This window comes from Schistocerca piceifrons, chromosome 2 (genome assembly GCF_021461385.2).
Source record: "Schistocerca piceifrons isolate TAMUIC-IGC-003096 chromosome 2, iqSchPice1.1, whole genome shotgun sequence".
NCBI lineage: Eukaryota > Metazoa > Arthropoda > Insecta > Orthoptera > Acrididae > Schistocerca > Schistocerca piceifrons.
This window is the reverse complement of record NC_060139.1, coordinates 991,824,668-991,844,326: the sequence shown is the minus strand read 5'-3', so window position 1 is coordinate 991,844,326 and position 19,659 is coordinate 991,824,668. Positions and strand designations below refer to the sequence as shown.

The 19,659-nt window shown below is 39.0% G+C and overlaps 1 protein-coding gene across 1 annotated transcript in view; it reads right to left on the bottom strand.

Moving 5' to 3' along the window:
• LOC124776746 (dynein axonemal heavy chain 7-like) overlaps positions 1-19,659 on the bottom strand; it is an 881,127-nt gene that overhangs the window by 409,255 nt on the left and 452,213 nt on the right. Inside the window, 1 exon segment of the mRNA XM_047251871.1 lies at positions 10,526-10,684. Coding sequence (XP_047107827.1) covers positions 10,526-10,684 — 159 coding nt within the window.

Genomic DNA, 19,659 nt, shown 5'->3' with positions numbered 1-19,659 from the left:
TCATTTTTTAGACATTTGTATTCTCCTTCTCCTGTTTTATTTACTGCATTTTTATATTTTCTACTTTCATCAGTTAAATTCAATATATCTTGCATTACCCACAGATTTCTGCTAGCCCTCATCTTTCTACCTACTTGATCCTCTGCTGCCTTCACTACTTCCTCTCTCAAAGCTACCCATTCTTTTTCTATTGTAGTCCTTTCCCCTGTTCTTGTCAATCATTCCCTAATGTTCCCTTTGAAACGCTTTACAACCTCTGGTTATTTCAGTTTATTCAGGTCCCACCTCCTTAAATTCCTACCATTTTGCAATTTCTTTGGTTTTAATCTACAGTTCATAACTAATAAAGTGCAGTCAGAGTCCATATCTGCCTCAAGAAATGTCTTACAATTTAAAATCTTGTTCCAAAATTTCTATATTACCATTATATAATCAATCTGAAAGCTCTCAGTGTCTCCAGCTCTCTTCCATGTATACTACCTTCCTTCATGATTCTTAAACCAAGTGTTAGTTTTGATTAAATTATGCTCTGAGCAAAATTCTACCAGGAGGCTTCCTCTTTCATTCCTTTCCTCAAGTCCATATTCACCTACTGTTTTTCCTTCTCTTTCTTTTCCCACTATCAAATTCCAGCCCCCCCCATGACAACGTATTAAATTTTCATCTCCCTTAACTATCAGAATAATTTCTTTTATCTCATCAAACATTTCCTCTATCTCTTCATTATATGTGGACCTAGTTGGCATTTAAACTTGTACTACCATGGTGGGCGTGGGCTTCATGTCTATCTTGGCTTCACTAATGCATTCACTATGATGTTCATTCTAGTGTATCTATGTTCCTATTTCCTTATTCATTATTAAACCTACTCCTGAACTATCTCTGTTTTATTTTGCATTTATAACCCTGTATTCACCCAACCAGACATCCTGTGACTCCTGCCACCAAACTTCACTAACTCCCACTATATCTAAATTTAACCTATTAATTTCCCTTTTTAAATTTTCTAACCTACCTGCCCAATATAAGGAATCTAATGTTCCACACTCCAATCCAAGGAATGCCAATAGAATCAAGAGCACAAAGACTGTCATATTAAATATGTGAAAGAGTACTGGGAGCTTCAGTGGCAGAACCTACTTTGAAAACCAATATAACTCCAAAAGTAAATCACCTATCAGAATTATTTTTTTAAGGTCATTGACTAGTTGTTAGTTTTGTACTTTTATAAAACTTTTACTGGTTAATCAACCAAGGAGGAATACTGTACTGACTGATACATAATCCGAAAATACAAGGAACACCACAACTGTGGAATCATCTCTCATTGCAAATAACATTGTACAGTTTGAGTCTTAAACCAATAAAATTTGATAAGAAAAGAGGACACATTTGAAAAATTAGCACATTTCAAGAGACTGTTTTAATCACTCAAGCTTGTTTCCTGTATGATTAATCTAAGTTTGTCCCAATTCCTAAACAGAATTTCTGCACCCACCTCCAAAGCTAGAGATGGACAGCCCACTCCTGAATTGATTCAAAGAGACAGATCCTTCTAAAGAGTGGACAATGGGTGATTCAGAAATAATGAATGGTAGCTCATATGATTTCAAAATGTGTCTCTGGTGGCTGCAATAAGTGGGATAAAAATTCTGTGGTAGGCTGCTGCAGCGGCACCCCAATCCATATCCACAAAAAAACGTTTCCCAAGCTACAAAAAATGTGTTTTAGACCATGTGCAAATGTGGATTTGCCTACCTTATTAGTACATGAAGCTTTTCTCATCCACAAAAACTGAATATAAAGGAAGCTCAGTTTTTTTTTTTTTTTTTTTTTTTTTTCAATTTATTGCTGTTGTGCAGCGCCCATTCAGCTACCTCAATAGTAATACTAATTAGGATGATATGAAAGTAAGCATAACACATCACTGAATCTCCAAGTAGAAAAAAATCTTCAACCCAACTGGGAATCGAACCCAGGCCCTTTTGCTTCATATTCAGCTACCAAGCCAAACAAGACCAAAGGGCTGCAGTAGGACACATTAAGGTGGAAAACACTTCCAGCATCATGTTTCCACTCTTGATTTCAAAAGAACATCTCAAGTTTCAGAAGCTCAATAAATGTTTACATACTTTTGAGTAAGTTGTTATTTCTTATCCTCTGACTTAGAATTGCATTCGGAATGTGTTGGCAGCGATTATAAAAGCTGCTGTGTTCGGCCATTGTGAAATCGGAGCATATCGCTCAGTAATTGTTACCAATTTTGGTAATTTGTTGTCTTTCATTCTTGTGACATAATCCTTCCAGTTATTTCTGTGTTCTTTAATCTGCTCATTTAAGTTTTTCACTCTCAGTTCTTTTCTGATATCTACATTCACTGTACTGTGAGACACAATGTACCCAACAACTCATCTTAGCAACTGGGCTTCTAGTGCTTGTATTCTGATGGGAATGAGTGTTTCTGCTGTGTTGTCCAGGCAAGAGCTTCAAGGTCTAAGGATCAGTAGTTATTATGAGCAGTAGTGGGTCAACAATAAGTTTGACCATTTGGACTGCAGCTTCATCCTGTACAGTAAATGCTGAGCTGAAGGATTTTTGACAGCATTGTCAGCTCAAGAAAGAATTTTTCACGTTTACCATCCTTTACATCCATGAAATAATCATTAAGTCTATGTTTTGTTTATGGGTCAATGAAGGTTATTGATAAAGTCAAATACTGGTTTAGTACCTTGGTTTGGACAATGGTATCAGTTGCAGCTTTACTTAGCTTACTATTCCCCAGATCACGCCATCTTTTTCATAGAGCATCTGGTCTTTGTTTTAGATTAACGTATAGCCATGTCTTAGTTATCATATCTCTCACATTAATTGACTGTGTTTGCTTTCTGCTTGTAATCAATTTTATTTTCTAGGGTAGGAGGTCATTTGTAAGTCCAACATACAGTGTCTCTGAGATTCGTGAACTGTTTTAGCTCTTCGGCTAGGCAAGATGCAGGTTTTCCCTTCAGGTGTCTGATGTTTGCGGAACATATTTATTCTGTAATAAAGTTAGTTTGGTAGAAAATCCATGAAGTTCATCTTTCATGTCCAGGAATGATATGGAAGTCATCTCCCAAATTATCTCTTGCGCCTCCACTGCAAGTTCATGTACACTGATACGCTTAGCCTCTGTATTTTGGCACAGTTTATTCCTTGCATATTTTAGAGAGTAAGTCCTGAAAGTGATGCTCTGAGCTCATATTCCAAGTATGAATTTCTTTGCTCGTGGATTTCATTGGCAAATATATGTATGGGGGCTGACTATAAGCTGCATTATGGGTAGGTGCAAGCTGAAATACTGTTACATTTGGATATGAAACTACACACTTGAATTTGCACATTTTCTTAAGAGACTTGATATTTATGAACATATATTTGACTTGCCTATCTTCATTACTAATGGATGTGAGTAGCACGGTCTGCCTGCTCATCTGTTACTTCTGTGGAGTCTTCGGACAGTGGAATCTATTTTTAGGGAACTGGAGTGCCTGCTTGGCTTGAGCCATGTGCCCACGTTCATTAGAAGGAGGACTCAGATGTCGAAATTCTTAAATATATGGCACAGATCATCGAAATGAGTTGGAAGTGATAGTCAACTATGCTCTACAGTAACAACAGACACTCTGGTAGAACCAGTGGCTGCATGAGTAGACAAGTTCATAGCTCCTAAAGCACAGGCTTTAGAGATCACCTGCACTGCTTTTTTCCAGCCTTCATATGCACCATTATCCTGCCATCTCTTGTTCACATGCTATGTAGTTGATATTCGGGTATCACATTATTTTTATCTTCCAGCAGTGAAATCCTCACATATTGTCAGGCTTGTTTTCCTGAGTACCTTAATCACTATGACTGTTTCAGACCTTTTTATACATGATACAAACTTTTTGACTGTGGGTCTAGGTTTTGCAGATTACAAAATTCTATATCCAACTCTATAACTTCTCATAATAGAAAGTTCTGCATGCATATTTGTTCTCACTTTAAGCTTTTATGATTCAAAATGGCTGAGTTAATAGTAAATACTTTAATTTTGTCAGTGTACTTTTCAGTGCTGCACAACAATATGTCATCCACATTGCCTTTGCCTAGAAGAATTACGAGTCATATTTGGTACCATTTTAACAAAGTGGAAGAAAAAGGAAAATTCCGCTATTGTCAGCAGATAATTACCCAGGCCACTGGCTCATCATCACACCTGAAGAGACATATAAGATCGAAGCATTCTACAGTACCCCTGGAATGATGTAGGTCAGGAAGCCGATCAAATTCGCCATCAATCAATACAGGAATTCGAGAAATAATTTCTTGTGAATCGTCCTTGCTGATATCTGCTTACACCTAAGGTGAAGGTATGCTCCCAGAAAGGCATATTGATTCTCAAGTTGTATCCAGTTCATGAGTGTCATCAGGTTGTGGACTAGGCCCTCATTTATTTCCTTTTGTGGTGCCCACACTGTCAACTGCCTTTCATTTAGAACAACCAATAAGTAACTTTTTTTAATATTATAAAGTCGCTCACATTAAATAAAAGTGTGGCATTAGATGTAAAGCTTTTAAAAATGATTTGCAGAGAATACCATTCTTTATCTACAGTTGAAGAGAAAGAATTTGATATATGCTTTGCCCAAACTATAATTAATCAAGTCGGAAAACATTGTGAAACTCTTTAATGCCCAATTTGCAACATGAGTTATTTTAAAAAATTAAAAATGATTTGACCACTGCAAAGGCAATTTGTGTTACATCTGATGCATGGATGAGTATAAATAACATTAGGTTCTATGCACTCACTGCAGATTTCATAAATGAGAAGAGTGAACTAAAGTCATATGTTTCAGAGTGCTCACAGTTTCAAGACAAGACACATTGCTGAAAACATCTCAAACTGGGTAAAGTCTTTTATCCCAAATACAAAATCAATTTTAAAATCACTTCCATAATAACAGACAATGTGTCAATATGAAATTAACTGCCATGCTTCTGAAACTTCCACATAGCTTATGCTTTGCACATTCTTGAACCTCACTACGCAACATGCAGTTCAGAAGTCCATACAAAAAAACCATTGATGAGGTCAAATGAGTTGTTATGTTTCTTAAGGAGAGACCATCTGCTTTAAGCAAACTTTCTGAAATGCAAGAAAAACTAAAAGAGGACTGACTGAAACTGAAACAAGGTGTCCCATCCAGATGGAACACTGTTGCAAAGATTTACTTTAAATAAAGAACCCATAATTTCTTGCCTTACTATTTTAGGTGGAAAATTGATCACCTTAAACTTAAAAGGTACAGACTGGGAGATAGTGCAACAGGCTTTACAGATTTTGGAAGTTTTCGATGAGGTAACCAAAGAAGTGTCCTCAGAGAAAACAGTTTCACTTTTAGAAATGAAAATCTTGCCAAGATTAATGGAATGCCAACTAAAATCTTTTAAAGACAAAAATAAAGAATATCCTCAAGAAATATTCATTGGTTGATAATTTGCTTAAAGGCTTATCTCCAGTACCGAAGTGATTATTCAGGCAACATTACTGGACCCCTGATTCAAAGGCAATGATTTTCAGATGAAAAAACATTTCAGGAATGCTACTTGAAGGCTACTGTGAAAATGGAAATGTTGGTTGTTCAAAAACAACAACAACAACAAAACAAAGCTCTTTTCTCAGCCAATTACCACCACAACACAAGAAACATTCTCAATCTGGGAGGAGTTCCGTGAAACTATTAGTCAGCTTCAAGCAAGTCATGACCCAGAAAGTGTGGAAATTATTGAACTGGACAAATATTTAGTGAAGGGATATTTGCGTAGAAATAGAAATCCGTTAAACTGATGGGCAACAAGAAAATTGCTGTGGCTTGTGGTGCATCAATTGGTTCTAAAAGTATTATGTATTAGAGCAACATCAGTGGCCTGTGAATGAATATTTTCAAAGGCAGGACAAATGTGCAATAAGAAGAGGATAAGACTCATGTTGACTAAAATGGGTCAAATTTTATTTATAAATGACAATATTGATTAATTTTTCCTTTATGGGAACATACATCATAATACTGACTGTAAATGACTACTGCAGATACACTTCAATACAGTAGTAATAATTCTTTTTTTTCACTAAAAGTCTCTAAATATAACAACAGTTTTCAAGTTTGCAAAGATGGCACTGCATGGTAAAACAGTAAATGAGGACAGCTCTGATAAATGTGCGTGTAAAAGTGTTAACAATTGTAAGATGTGCAACAAAAAGGTGATTAAATGTATTCGGTGTAAAGGCTGTCAATGCTGGTTCCACGAGAAGTGCGCAAAATGAAGCATAAAATTTGTAAACGAGGACTACACATGGACTTGTTTCATGTGTGTTAGTGAAGCTGTGGAAAACAAATTTAGAAATGCCATCAAGGAAAAAGACAAAAAATCAGAGTACTTCAAAGTGATTTACTTACTCCAAACAACAAATACGCTACTCTGAAGAATAAGTGTATATGTGGTGCAGAGGTACAGCTTCAATACAAGGAACCAGGTGTAAACAAACCAGACTCCTTCTCGGTAAGAGAAGACGATTTCTTGATTAAGGAAGATTGTGGACATAAAGAAACGCCGAAAGAAGTCTTCTCAGCATCGTGTAAAAATGATTCTACAAAGAAGATACAACAGAAGAAGAAGGTGAAAATATTTGCTTCCACAAATAAGGCCTGATGCAGTACTGCAAGAATCAAGAGAGTTTAAATTTACTGCAGTATCATGTCAGGAAGGAGCTAACATCATACAATCCCTAAAAAATCTTAAATCTATGGGCTGGGATTAAATTCCAACAAATATCATAAAGGCACGAAGTGACAGCATTGAACCTCAACTCTGTAAAACAATAAACCAATTATTTGATGAGGCTGCTTTCCAGACAGACTGAAATATGCTGAAGTCTGTCCAATCTACAAAAAGGGAAAACAAGATGATTTAGTAAATTTCCACCCAGTGTCTATACTCCCAGTTTTCTATAAAATAGTTGAACAAATATGTAATCAATCAGAAAAGTACAATAAAGAAGGTAATATTATTCTCAATAACCAATATGGGTTTATGAAGGGACGAAACACTTTACAAGCTGTAAATGAACTAATCTCTAAAGTAAGTAAATGCCTCGACAACAAGGTGTATCTGGTATTTTTTGTGGCCTATCAAAGGCATATGACACAGTAAACCATAAGCTACTGCTCCAAAAATTGGGTACCTATGGCTTCCATGGAAAATCTATAAGATGGTTTTCATCTTATCCCAAAAACAGACACCAAAGGGTGGTGATACATCAAAAGGGAGAGAAAACTTGCTCTAGCTGGAAAGAAATACAAGCAGGAGTGCCCCAGGGCTCAATATTAGGACCACTTCTGTTCTTATATTACATAAATGACATGCCTAGCAAAGTAAATACAGATACAATGCTTTACGCAGATGACTCAATTGCTGTAGTCTGCTGCAAAAACACTGAAGAATTAGTATGGACAACGAAACAAACTCTACAAGAACTTGAACAATGAATAAAAATTAATGCTATGAAATTAAATCTTGAAAAAACCCAAATCATACACTTCAGGACCAAACAAACTACTGAATGTATATCGCAGATAGAATATTCAGGTAAAGGTAAAGAACCGGCCACAGTTGATTCTTTAAAATTTCTTGGGATAACTTTAAATAAAAACTTGCAATGGACCAACCATGTGGACAGTTTACTGAAGAGATTAAATAGTTGACTTTATGCAATGAGGGTACTAAACAATGTAACAGATTTAATGGTGAAGAAAATTGTATATCACGCTTATTTCATAACAGTTACAAGATATGGAATAATTTTTGGGGGACTGAAAAGACAAACCTCCTTTGAATCTTTTTTTTTTTTTTTAAAAAAAAAACCTCTTTGAACAGAATTGAAATACATGCTACCTTGTCACAGACTCACATTATATGAAAATACTCCATATTACATAGCTCTGAAGATCAGAAATAAGATAAGGTCAATATTTGGGGAATCCACATTCGAACCATTAGCATATACCTAAAAAGCAAATGTTATTATAGCCTAGAAGAATTTCTAAATGAATAAAAAGCAAATGTTATAGTTTAGAAGAATTTATAAATAGGAATAGGGAGTAAGGATACAAGCACAATTGGTATACTTTCAAAGCCATATAGATACAAAGTATACACGTTCACTGTACATTCATGTTTATATATAGAATTATAGTTTGAATGGCGGTTTGTATTCCGTTCAGTACATCCATACTTCATATAGGTGTGTGAAGTCTATGGTAATGATTCGATGAGTTACGAAAAAAATTGCTCTGAGCACTATGGGACTTAACAGCTGTGGTCATCAGTCCCCTAGAACTTAGAACTACTTAAACCTAACTAACCTAAGGACATCACACACATCCATGCCCGAGGCAGGATTCGAACCTGCGACCGTAGCAGTCGCACGGTTCTGGACTGCGCGCCTAGAACCGCGAGACCACCGCGGCCGGCGAGTTACAAAAAGATTTAAAATATAATGATGTATTTTTATTATAATAAGCAATGTATGTATTACATATTTCCTGCAGTGTATAAAATACCGTAACAACTTAGGTTAAAGACTGACGAGTCACCAATGTTCTCAATCGAATGATTGTATAAAAACATGTCATGTGACAATAAAGTATGTTATCTTATCTTGAAATTTTTCTACTTGATAAAAAATATTTAGGTTTTTGTTGTACTATTTATAACTTCTGCTGCAGACAATATTTAAAACTTTTGTATCTGAAAATTACTAGGGACAAAATGCAAATTTATTCCCCCTCTTTATACACGCTTTCAAAATAGGACCAAATCAGATAAAAATACAGCTTTAGTGGCCTGATTTAAAAAGGCAATGTACCTTCCTTTTACTTATTTTCGTGAGTGAATGATGAGTGCTGAATCAAGAAAAAGGGCTAGTTCATTCCAGTGACTGACCAGTTCTGATCCAATCTCTGAATAGAACAGTTTTGCCCACCTCTATCCAAAACACCTAAAAAATTTTGCACTTTGTTCAGTGGTGAGAGAAGGCCTCACTTCGAATTTGACTACAATGCTGCATTATAAACTTCTTAATGTCTAAACCATGTTGACTGCCACATATATTGTGATAGATGTCAGCTGTGATGCTCTGCAGAGGCCACCAGCAGACACACAGCTTTGTGGCAGTCAACATGTTAAGAAGAGAGAAAAGGGAACTATTCCTCTATACATATGAATCTGTATAGCTTTGTTCCACTATTCACTTTCAAGAACTCCATCAATTTTTTGAAGTCATATTTCTCAATTTTCTAGGACTATCTAATGTGAGTGGATGAGTTTACGGTGCACATCTCAGAGGGAGACAGAATTGTTTATAATAAGACTAAAATAATATCTTCTCGAGTGAAATGAACAAACAGAAATAAAAATTTTGCTAACCAACCAAAGATCATAAAAACTTGTTGACAAGGTTTTGTATTTGGAGCAGTTAAAGCTTGGATAGATAACAAAAAACTAAACAGAAAAGTGTAAACACTCTGAAGAAATTTTGCCAAACTGAACTCAATTCTCTTTAAAGTAATCTTCTGGTGTGTCTGAAATGGAATGAGTGCAATTCATGTATTCTGCCAATTCTGATCTGGTTGTAAGACACTGACTTCATAAAACCTGTTCTGTAACAAAATTTTAGTCAGTGGACAAAGGAGAGTTACAGATGACTGGAAGGGACAGGAAAACACATAAATAGGTCAAAGAACAAAGTGAAGTGAAAGCCACATTTATGACTGTAATGAAAATGAAATGGAGATGGGCATGGCATGTAGCCAAGTGAATGGAGATTTGCTGAATGAATGAAGTCCTTAGTTGGATTCTAAGACATCGAAACTATCAAGGAAACAAACTAAGTGAAGGTTGATAGGTGACACTGGAAAACATGTATGAGAACTATCACACATATAATTGATGATCATAATGCATTTATTCAACAGTGGCTATCAAATGGCTAATGGTCCCCAATACGATAATGCAGTTTAACTTCTTGTGAAAACTGAATTGAAATTGAAGACCACTGCGAATCCTTTATCCAGTTCTTTTTGGATACTGCTGGAGAGGAATTAAACAGACCATTCTTTAGATTAGGAGTTGGGGAAAAAACAATAAATAAATAAAAATGCACTGATGATCAAGTTTCTGATTGACTTATGTTTAAATGTGCATAGATTCTGATGTCTCTCTAATAAATATTGAGGAAATTACAAACATTATATAGTGACAAATTCAAGAGATATATATTCAAGAAATTCTATGAAATGACATGACTATCTTGATGTCAATAAGACAATCAATCATTACAAAAGCATCACTGTCTTCATACGTTCATAATAAACGTATTTCTAGGCTGACCTAAGAAAAATTTGTTATTCAACACTTAAAAATAACCTATGAACTGCATTACCTGGAACCAGTCAATGGTGCAGCAGTTAATTATTGCTGGAAACTTTCTAATGCTATTTCTAAATCCATCACCAATTGGGCTCATTGCAAGAACAATGTGCAGCTGGTCTCTTACAATTTGTACAAAAAGGTTGAATAGTGCCACTGGACTGCCATCGGTCTAGAAAGAAAATAATCATAGTACAGTAGAAAAAAAAGTGAAGAAAATAACATAATATAGCAAAAAAAAGTGTAAAATACTGAGTTGCTATAAATTGAAAAGTACAGAAAAAAAGTGTATTGTATTTCAGGCAAATACACATGACCTTCAGGTACACTATGAATTAAAAATGGGGCATGACAACCACAAAAATATTACATGATGAAAATGTAAACAAAATGCAAGGACCTTATTTTAAAGAGTTTAATAATAATAACAGAGATTTCAGTGCTGCCCATTTTCTTATAACGTACTGCCCAAGGCCTTATTATACATAGTTAAAAAGAAGGTGCACTTCAAACAGCATTTGAGGGGCAGGACTCATAGTGAGCTGATCCTGTGCTGCTTGCTGCTGTTTTTTTGGCAGACTACACTTGCCGTAGTGAAGCAAAATTCGTCATGTGCACTGTGTATTCACAGAGCAGCAGAACTGTCATGTGAGGAAGCACATGACTTGCGTGTGCACAGAAAATTTGTTGTGGTAGGACCTAGGCGTGGTCCCTTTGTGGTGTGGATGCAGTTGGTTTACTGGCAGCACGGAGATAGCGGCGGTCATGCTGTTCTTGTTTGGAGTTGTCTAATCTGCCACCAACGTGTGCCAGTCAGAAACTGCCACAGGGCATCGTTCCTGCTCCTCCAAGACTAAGGAAATTCCCACACCTGGGCCTGTGGTACTACCCAGATACCCGCATGCATTTTATGCTAGGGCTGGTGCTGATCAGAGAGACCTAATGGTGCCAACAAATGAACATCCAGTGCCCCTTGGCAGTGTCAGTCAGATCATGGTGCACAGCTAGTTACAGTACATTACATAGCTCCATGCAGTATATCAAATCAGACTTTCAAATCAGTGCGTTCAATTAACAATATACATATTGCAAACTTTAGGGAAAGCCTACAGCAGCTAGACTGGGATGAAGTGTATAAGGAACCCGATGCAAACGTGAAATATAACTTACTTCACGATACATTTTTAAGGGTATTTGAAAATTGTTTTCCCAAGAAAATAGTTAAACATAATTCCAAGAAAACATATAAAAAACCTTGGCTAACTAAAGGAATAAGAATATCTTGCAACCGTAAAAGAGAACTGTATCTAACAGCAAGAGGGAGTACTGACCCCGAAATTGTTCATTATTATAAAAACTATTGTGTGGTACTAAGAAATATTATTAAAAAGTCCAGAAGCATGTGTATCATGTCTGAGATCAGTAACTCTGATAATAAAATTAAAACAATTTGGAATATTATTGAAAGGGAAACAGGGCAACCAAGAGCACAGGAAGACTTTAGTACCATAAAACTGAATGACAAGTGTACTAACAAACAATCAGAAATTGAAAATATTTTCTATAATCATTTTTTAAATGTTGTGGAGAAAATAGGATCTAGATCTTCACTAGAAGAGGCAAGGCTACTAATAGAAGAGACCATACCTGTGCAGTTTGAAATAACTGCAATTCCACCAACCTCTCCCTCTGAAATCAGTAAAATAATAAACTCACTGAAAAGTAAAAGCTCTTACGGAATTGATGGCATTTCCAGCAAGGTACTTAAAGCTTGTTCCCCACAGATAAGTAGGATTCTCAGCGACGTATGTAATAGCTCTTTGGAGCAGGGTGTTTTGCACGATAGACTGAAATATGCCATTGTGGTGAAGAAGAACGAACCCTCCACATCAGGTACCCAGCCTAAACAGAAGAGACACAAGATCCCTCCCATCATAGCTACCATCCAAAATGGCACTATGAAAGTAATCAAGGAGACAGCACTGATGTTAAAAGGTGGCCTGTACACGTCATGCAGGGGCTCATCACTAAAGTTTCAGGCATCCTCACATCCAGACTACAGAACAATAAAAGATTACTTTCAGAGACCATAACATCCCCCATCACAAGTATCCGATGTAGGAACAAGACACATTCAAGGTAGTGATGAAAAGTCTTCCCCGTGACACAAATCCAGTGGAAATCAAGGTGGGCCTCATCTTCCACAAGTTCAAGGTCATAGAGGTCAGACAAGAAACGCATGCCTCTGACCCGGCAAAACCTGGAGAAGGTCGCAAGAAGCGCACGTCCTTCAAGGTCATTCCCCACCTCGACCAGAAAAACCACGAAGTGTACATGATAAGGCTTATTCTGCATTGCAGAGTCACAATTGAAAAATATCAGCAGCCTGAAGGTCCTGTACAGGGTCACCAGTGCCAGCAGCTCTTCCACAGTGCCGAAAACTGTAACCACTCGCCGAAGTTCATAAAATGCACCGGCCCCCATCCCAGTACCACATGTGCCGAGAAATGGGACATGCCAGCAAAATGCGCTCTCTGCGGCAACAGCCATCCGGCAAACTACTGCCGCTGCCCTACAGACTGAAGCTGATGGTGAGCTGTCTCCCATGATCATCCCCACGAATTGCTATTGCAGCCGTGGCAATGACCCCAAGCTCTGCTCCCACAGTACAGCCACAGGCACGAGCTCTGCTGCTGTCAAAAGTTGCAGACCGAAAATGCCAGGGCCAGACTCTTACCCATCACTTCCCCTACCACGCACCCTGATGGCTGTTGCCGCCTGGCCACCGCGTACCCCACCACCACAGCCCTCCCAACTCCAGGGCATGGAGGCTGCTACCACACGGTCACAGTCTTCGCTCAGCACTCACCGGCGATGTTCCTTGATGAGCTGGGAGAGCTGCAGCAACTGTTTTCAGGATTCAGCATCATGCCCCTCTTTAACACATTTAAGGACATCTTGGCGAAGCTTCGAGCTCTGCCTGATGCCCTGACAAAATTCATGATTACTGCTGAAGGAGCAACAGCATTAATGGCATGCTTTGATGGATCCCCATAGGTCCACAAGAATAAAAATCGCAACATGGAACACCAATGGCATTAAAACCAGCAAAATCATTTTGGGAGACTATCTAGACTGGCATGCCATTGATATTATGTGTCTGACAGAAACACACCTGAAGCTCGACAACCGATTCGCTGTCAGAAACTACGCCATCCACCAGTTCGACTGTGGGACTGCCCAGGTGGCGGGACAGTGATATTGGTTAAGGGCAGAAGGTGCTTCTGATCCTTGGAACTCCCACAGACTCAGTCTATTGAGGCTGCAGTTGTAGAGATCAAATTGGCCAAAACCTTTGGCAAGATATTTCGGCGTACCATCTCCCGACTTCAGGTATCACTGCACAAGACCTTCAGGCACTGCTTAAGGGTGGCAAACATGTATTGGTGGGATGGGACCTAAATTCAAAACATAGAGCCTGGGGCTGTCGTGCGAGAATGCAAGTAGCAGGACTCTGCGGGGCTTCATCAAGCGGCATGCCGCCCTGAGTGTCATTGACCCAGATGAGCCTGTGCATATTCCTGGCAATGCAGACAGAAATTTTGATATATTAGATATTTTTGTAGCAAAAAACTTGGATCTTGATGTGGCAGCCACAGTGCACTACGAGCTGGACTCCAACAACAGTCCTCTTGTGCTGGATCTCACCAGTGTCAAAGATGATGTTGGGAGAATGGCAAACACATAAGTAATCACAAACTGGTGGGAGAGAACATGGAGGAAAACCCCCCACTCCAGACAGAAGGGGACGTGGATGAAGCCATTGAGAAATTCACTGGCATCCTCCATGCCTGTACTCGAGCAACAAGTGTCAGGAAACCACTGATCGCGTTGCCAGGGTCCCCTGCCCCCTGACATCTGGGACCTCATAGTCACCAAACGCAGGAGGTGTAGGCTGTGACAAAGCTACCATGACCCAGCCAATTGCTGCCTGCTGTGGAGTCTAGAGGACCAGGTGAGGCAACGACTACAAGAGCACAGGAGCCGCTGCTGGGAGGAGAAACTAAGGTCCATCTAAGCAGACATATCCAGACACAAAATCTGGAAAATAAACTGGCAACAGAATGATCCCACCAGAGAAAACAAGCCACTCCATGGCAAGAACAGTCTTGCATACGACGAACAAGAAAGGGTGGAAAAAAAGCACTCCGTCTTCAGGCCACAAGTGGCCCATCGGGACCATCCGACCGCCGTATCACCCTCAGCTGGGGATGCGGATAGGAGGGGCGTGTGATCAGCACACCACTCTCCTGGTCGTTATGATGGTTTTCTTTGACCGGAGCCGCTACTGTTCGGTCGAGTAGCTCCTCAATTGGCATCACGAGGCTGAGTGCACCCCGAAAAATGGTAACAGCGCATGGCGGCTGGATGGTCACCCATCCAAGGGCCAGCCACACCCGACAGTGCTTAACTTCAGTGTTCTCACGGGAACCGGTGTATTCACTGTGGCAAGGCCGTTGCCAAGAAAGGGTGGAAATAATGGCAAAATCACTGGACTCACAATTCCGGACTCTTGTCATCCACGATGAGGTGAGCAATAGGCAGGAGAGAATAGTTACTGGCCGAGTGACTCAGGTAAGAAATACGTGCCCAGTGACAGAATTCAAGCCCATTAACAAGCCGACAATATGTGCACTCATCAAGCAGCAGGGTAGCCACAAAGCTCCTGGCCCTGACTGCGTCCGCACCCCACTCCTAAAACACCTTCCCCCTCCCACAATATCCTACCTAGCAAGCATTTAAAATGCCTTCTTGAAACTAACATACTTCATCTCAGTGTGGAAAACTGCAAAGGTCATCACCCTATCCAAACCCAATATAAACTTGCTCCTTCCCAAAAGTTACAGGCCCATCTCTCTCCTAACTGGCCTGAGTAAAATTCTGGAATTAATAATCCTTTCACCTCTCCATCAATACCTGACTGAAAACAACATCCTTATGGCCAAACAGTTTTGTTTCCACACTGAGCTCTCCTCTGTCCAACAATCCCTTTGCTTGGTAGAACACGTGTCTGCCCAAGCCAAGGACACAAGCAACAGGTGTGATGTTCCCAGACATAGAAAAAGTATTTGACTGTGTCTGGCATGATTGCCTAATGTACAAACTTGGCCAGACAGGGTGCCCAGTTCATATAACCTGGATCATTGATTCCTTCCTTACAGGATGTCAGTTCTTTGTAAAGGACGGAGACAAGTCCAGGCAGATACAACAGATTGCAGCAGGAATCCCACAAGGCTCGGTTTTAGGTCCTGTCCTCTATACCATATACATGAATGACATCCCTAGACAGATAGGCAGAGAGATTGCGCTCTATGCGTAAGACACCGCCATATACAGAAGCAGTTGCAGCCTCCTCCTCACACACTGCCACCTCTAGCAGCATCTGCGCGAAATAACCCAGTGATGCAACCATAGAAAATTAAGAACAATCCTACAAACTGCCAAGCAATCTATTTCCCCCCTAAATTCAAACTCCCAAACCATCAACTCACAATTGACGGCCAAGAGCTAACTTGGAGAAGTTCTATCATCTACCTGGGGGTTGAAATAGATTGCCACCTAACATGGAACAGGCACCTCACTACCACTGCAAACAAGGGCTGCGCCCTCTTCTGTAGGCTATATCCACTCCTGAAAGGCAATGGTATAACCATCCAGTGCAAACTCCTTCTTTGGAGCCAGCCCATACTTCCAGTCATCCTGTATGGCTCAGAGATATGGTCTATGGCATCAGACACAGCACTCTCCTGACTGCAACATCTCCAGCACAAAGTTTTCTGTGTCATCTCTGGTGCTAGCAGATACGTCCCCAACACGCACATAAGAGACTTCCTAGGCCAACCCACCATTTACACACTTATTCAAGAAAAATCCATAAAATTTTATGAAACAACACAAACTTCACCCCATTTTCTCATACAAAATTTAGGAAATGAACCACCAGAAGCTTTTCACAAACAGGAAACGAACCACCAGAAACTTCTTACAAATGGCCAAAATTAACCCTTACATGGCTCTCGAGAGACCAATGACACATACATAAAACACCAAACACAAACTTAACACAGAAAATACACAAACAACCCCAATCTCTCAGTTTCACGAAAACCCCTAGCGCATTACGAAGTTAGATGGGCACAGCCCAGTGGTACTTCGTGTACAACCAGAACACTCATAGTTTCATCTTCAAACAGTGGAGGCGAAAGTATTGATGCAACAGAAACACCATGAAAAAATTAGGAATAAGTTGGCAAATGTTAATATCAGATAAACCACAAAATGCAGCTATATTTTACACAGCCAGTGCCAATATTGTGAATATTTCAGTATTGATAATTGGATAAGTTACTTTTTGTTGGATTATATTAGTTGTGATAAGTGGGTCTCATGGTGCGGGTTACTCAAAATGTGGAAAGAATGTACATTTCCGCTTATGTGCAATGCAACTGTTTCTGGTCTTAGTATTGTAGTCATACTTGGCACCAATTTTTGGCAATGAAACTGAGAGGTGTAGTGGAAGAAAGTGCTAACCATAAATTTAGTAAAAATTCATGTAATCACTTTATCTGCTGCATTTTTTAATGTGCCACATGCTGGTAACAAGTAGTTTCATATCTACTGTTAAAAATGCTGTCCACTATATAAATTGCTTTGTGTTATTCTGTTTACATTCTAACACATAAAATGTGGCAAGTCAAAATACAGTGTTGCAGGTTAGCATCTTCGTCCACTGGCCCCTTCAATTATGGAATATAAATTTATTACAGTGATAAATTATTTGTAATATAACCTAAAATATTCATACGAATAGTACAAAATATTTCCATGAAGATACTCTCCAATGGAGTAGAACAAGTTACAAAAAAAGAGATCTTAAAGTCAGTCTTAAATTTTCCACATAATATTTAATATGCTCTTTTAGATGATTAAATATATGTGTACCCATATAACTGTCTTTCTCTACTAATGTTAAAACTATTGACGTAATTTCAGTGACTGTTTTTGGACCTTGTATTGCATTCATGCTTTGCACTAATTTTTCAGAGGAGAATTATTGGTAAGACAAATGATGTTAATGAATACAGACTACTCCCAATTATTCAGGGTAAAGTGGGGGGAAAGATGCATGTATAATTGACAAACAAGAATAATCAAGATATCTTAAAACATGTATTCTTTATGCACAGCCTTATCCAAGTTCTGTGTATATGTACTATTGGCCCATATGTCTCTTAAAATAGTCTGTGATGTTGGTCTGCTCCTAAGAGGAGTTGACATTTTCTTTGCAGGATTTCAAATTTTTCTTGTAGCAATAATTTCATTGTACTGAAACTCCCTCTGGCCCATTAATCTAGAAGACTATCAACACATTCCAGTGTGCTGCAATGACTGACAAAGTCAATGTCTTCATCCTCTCTTTCATATTCACTGACACCTTCCTTGCTTTGTTGTGAAGCAGCAGTCCCATTTTCAGCATCACTTGTGCTGGAAGCCAGGTTCACATGCGTCAATCTTCAGCCAGTAATTCAAGTTTTCTTCACTGATATCTTCAAAATCAATTAAACCAGCTGCCAGATTCATTATTTGTGCAGTTGTTATTTCCTCATAACTGAAACCTTGAAAATCACTCCCTTCGATTCCTGGAAGAATTTTCCTCCACAATCGAACTAGCACATGTTGGTCAACTTCCTGACAGGAATCAGAAATCCCATGTTTTGCATCTAGAATTGCAATTTCTTCCACAATGCCACCAATCATCCTCACCAACTAGAATAACCAACAGACTTGCCCGGAAGCATTGTTTTATTGATGCAATTAAGCCTTGGTCCATTGGCTATATAACGGCATCCACATTAGGAGGTAAAATCTTAGTTATGATCCATCATCAGATACAACAATCCTCTCATTGGAATGTGAAGTGGTGTTATCAAGCAACAGAACAGTCATCTGTGGAAACACTTTCTCCACCAGAAATCACTGATCTTGTGATACAAAATGCACTTGGTATCAGCTTTTGAAAATTTTACTACCCATCAGTGCTCCTTTTTGGTTGTTATAATGCACAGGGATGTCCTTAGCTGTGATACCCACATATGTTAAAGGTTTTTTTACTTTCCAATCACTAGTAGTCTCACTTCGTGGTTTCCAAAGGCATTAGCAGTGCACGAAACTGTTACATGTTCTTTAGACAACTTATGTGCAGGAGCATGAACTTTGCTCTTAAAAGCAGGGGTTCTAGTGGGTAGACATTTCAAATACAGAGCACTATTGTCTGCATTATAAATATAGTCAGGTGTGAAATTCCATTCTTCCACAAATTTCTCAAACTCTCCTTGGAAGGATTCAGCTGCTGCAACATTTGAACTAAGGCTTCTTCAACATTTGAACTAAGTAGCTCTCCTTGCATAGTAAGTTCATAAATGTAATATTATTGTTTGAATGTGATTAGCTACCCAGATGAGGCATCCACACTAGGAGGTAAAAACTTAGTTATGATCCATCATCAGATACAACAGTCCTCTCATTGGGATGTGAAGTGGTATTATCTCCTTCTATCCTAGTGCTTCATGAAAAAATTTAGCTTTCCTGGCACACATCGCACACAAAAATATGATAACTTCTGCTTGCTTTTGCCTGTTGTTGTTGTGGTCTTCAGTCCTGAGCCTGGTTTGAAGCAGCTCTCCATGCTAATCTATCCTGTGCAAGCTCCTTCATCTCCCAGTACGTACTGCAACCTACATCCTTCTGAATCTGCTTAGTGTATTCATCTCTTGGTCTCCCTCTACGATTTTTACCCTCCACACTGCAGCTGCCCTCCAATGCTAAATTTGTGATCCCTTGATGCCTCAGGACATGTCGTACCAACCGATCCCTTCTTCTAGTCAAGTTATGCCACAAACTTCTCTTCTCCTCAATCCTATTCAATACCTCCGCATTAGTTACGTGATCTACCCACCTAATCTTCAACACTCTTCTGTTGCACCACATTTCGAAAGCTTCTATTCTCTTCTTGTCCAAACTATTTATTGTCCATGTTTCACTTCCATACATAGCTACACTCCATACAAATACTTTCAGAAATGACTT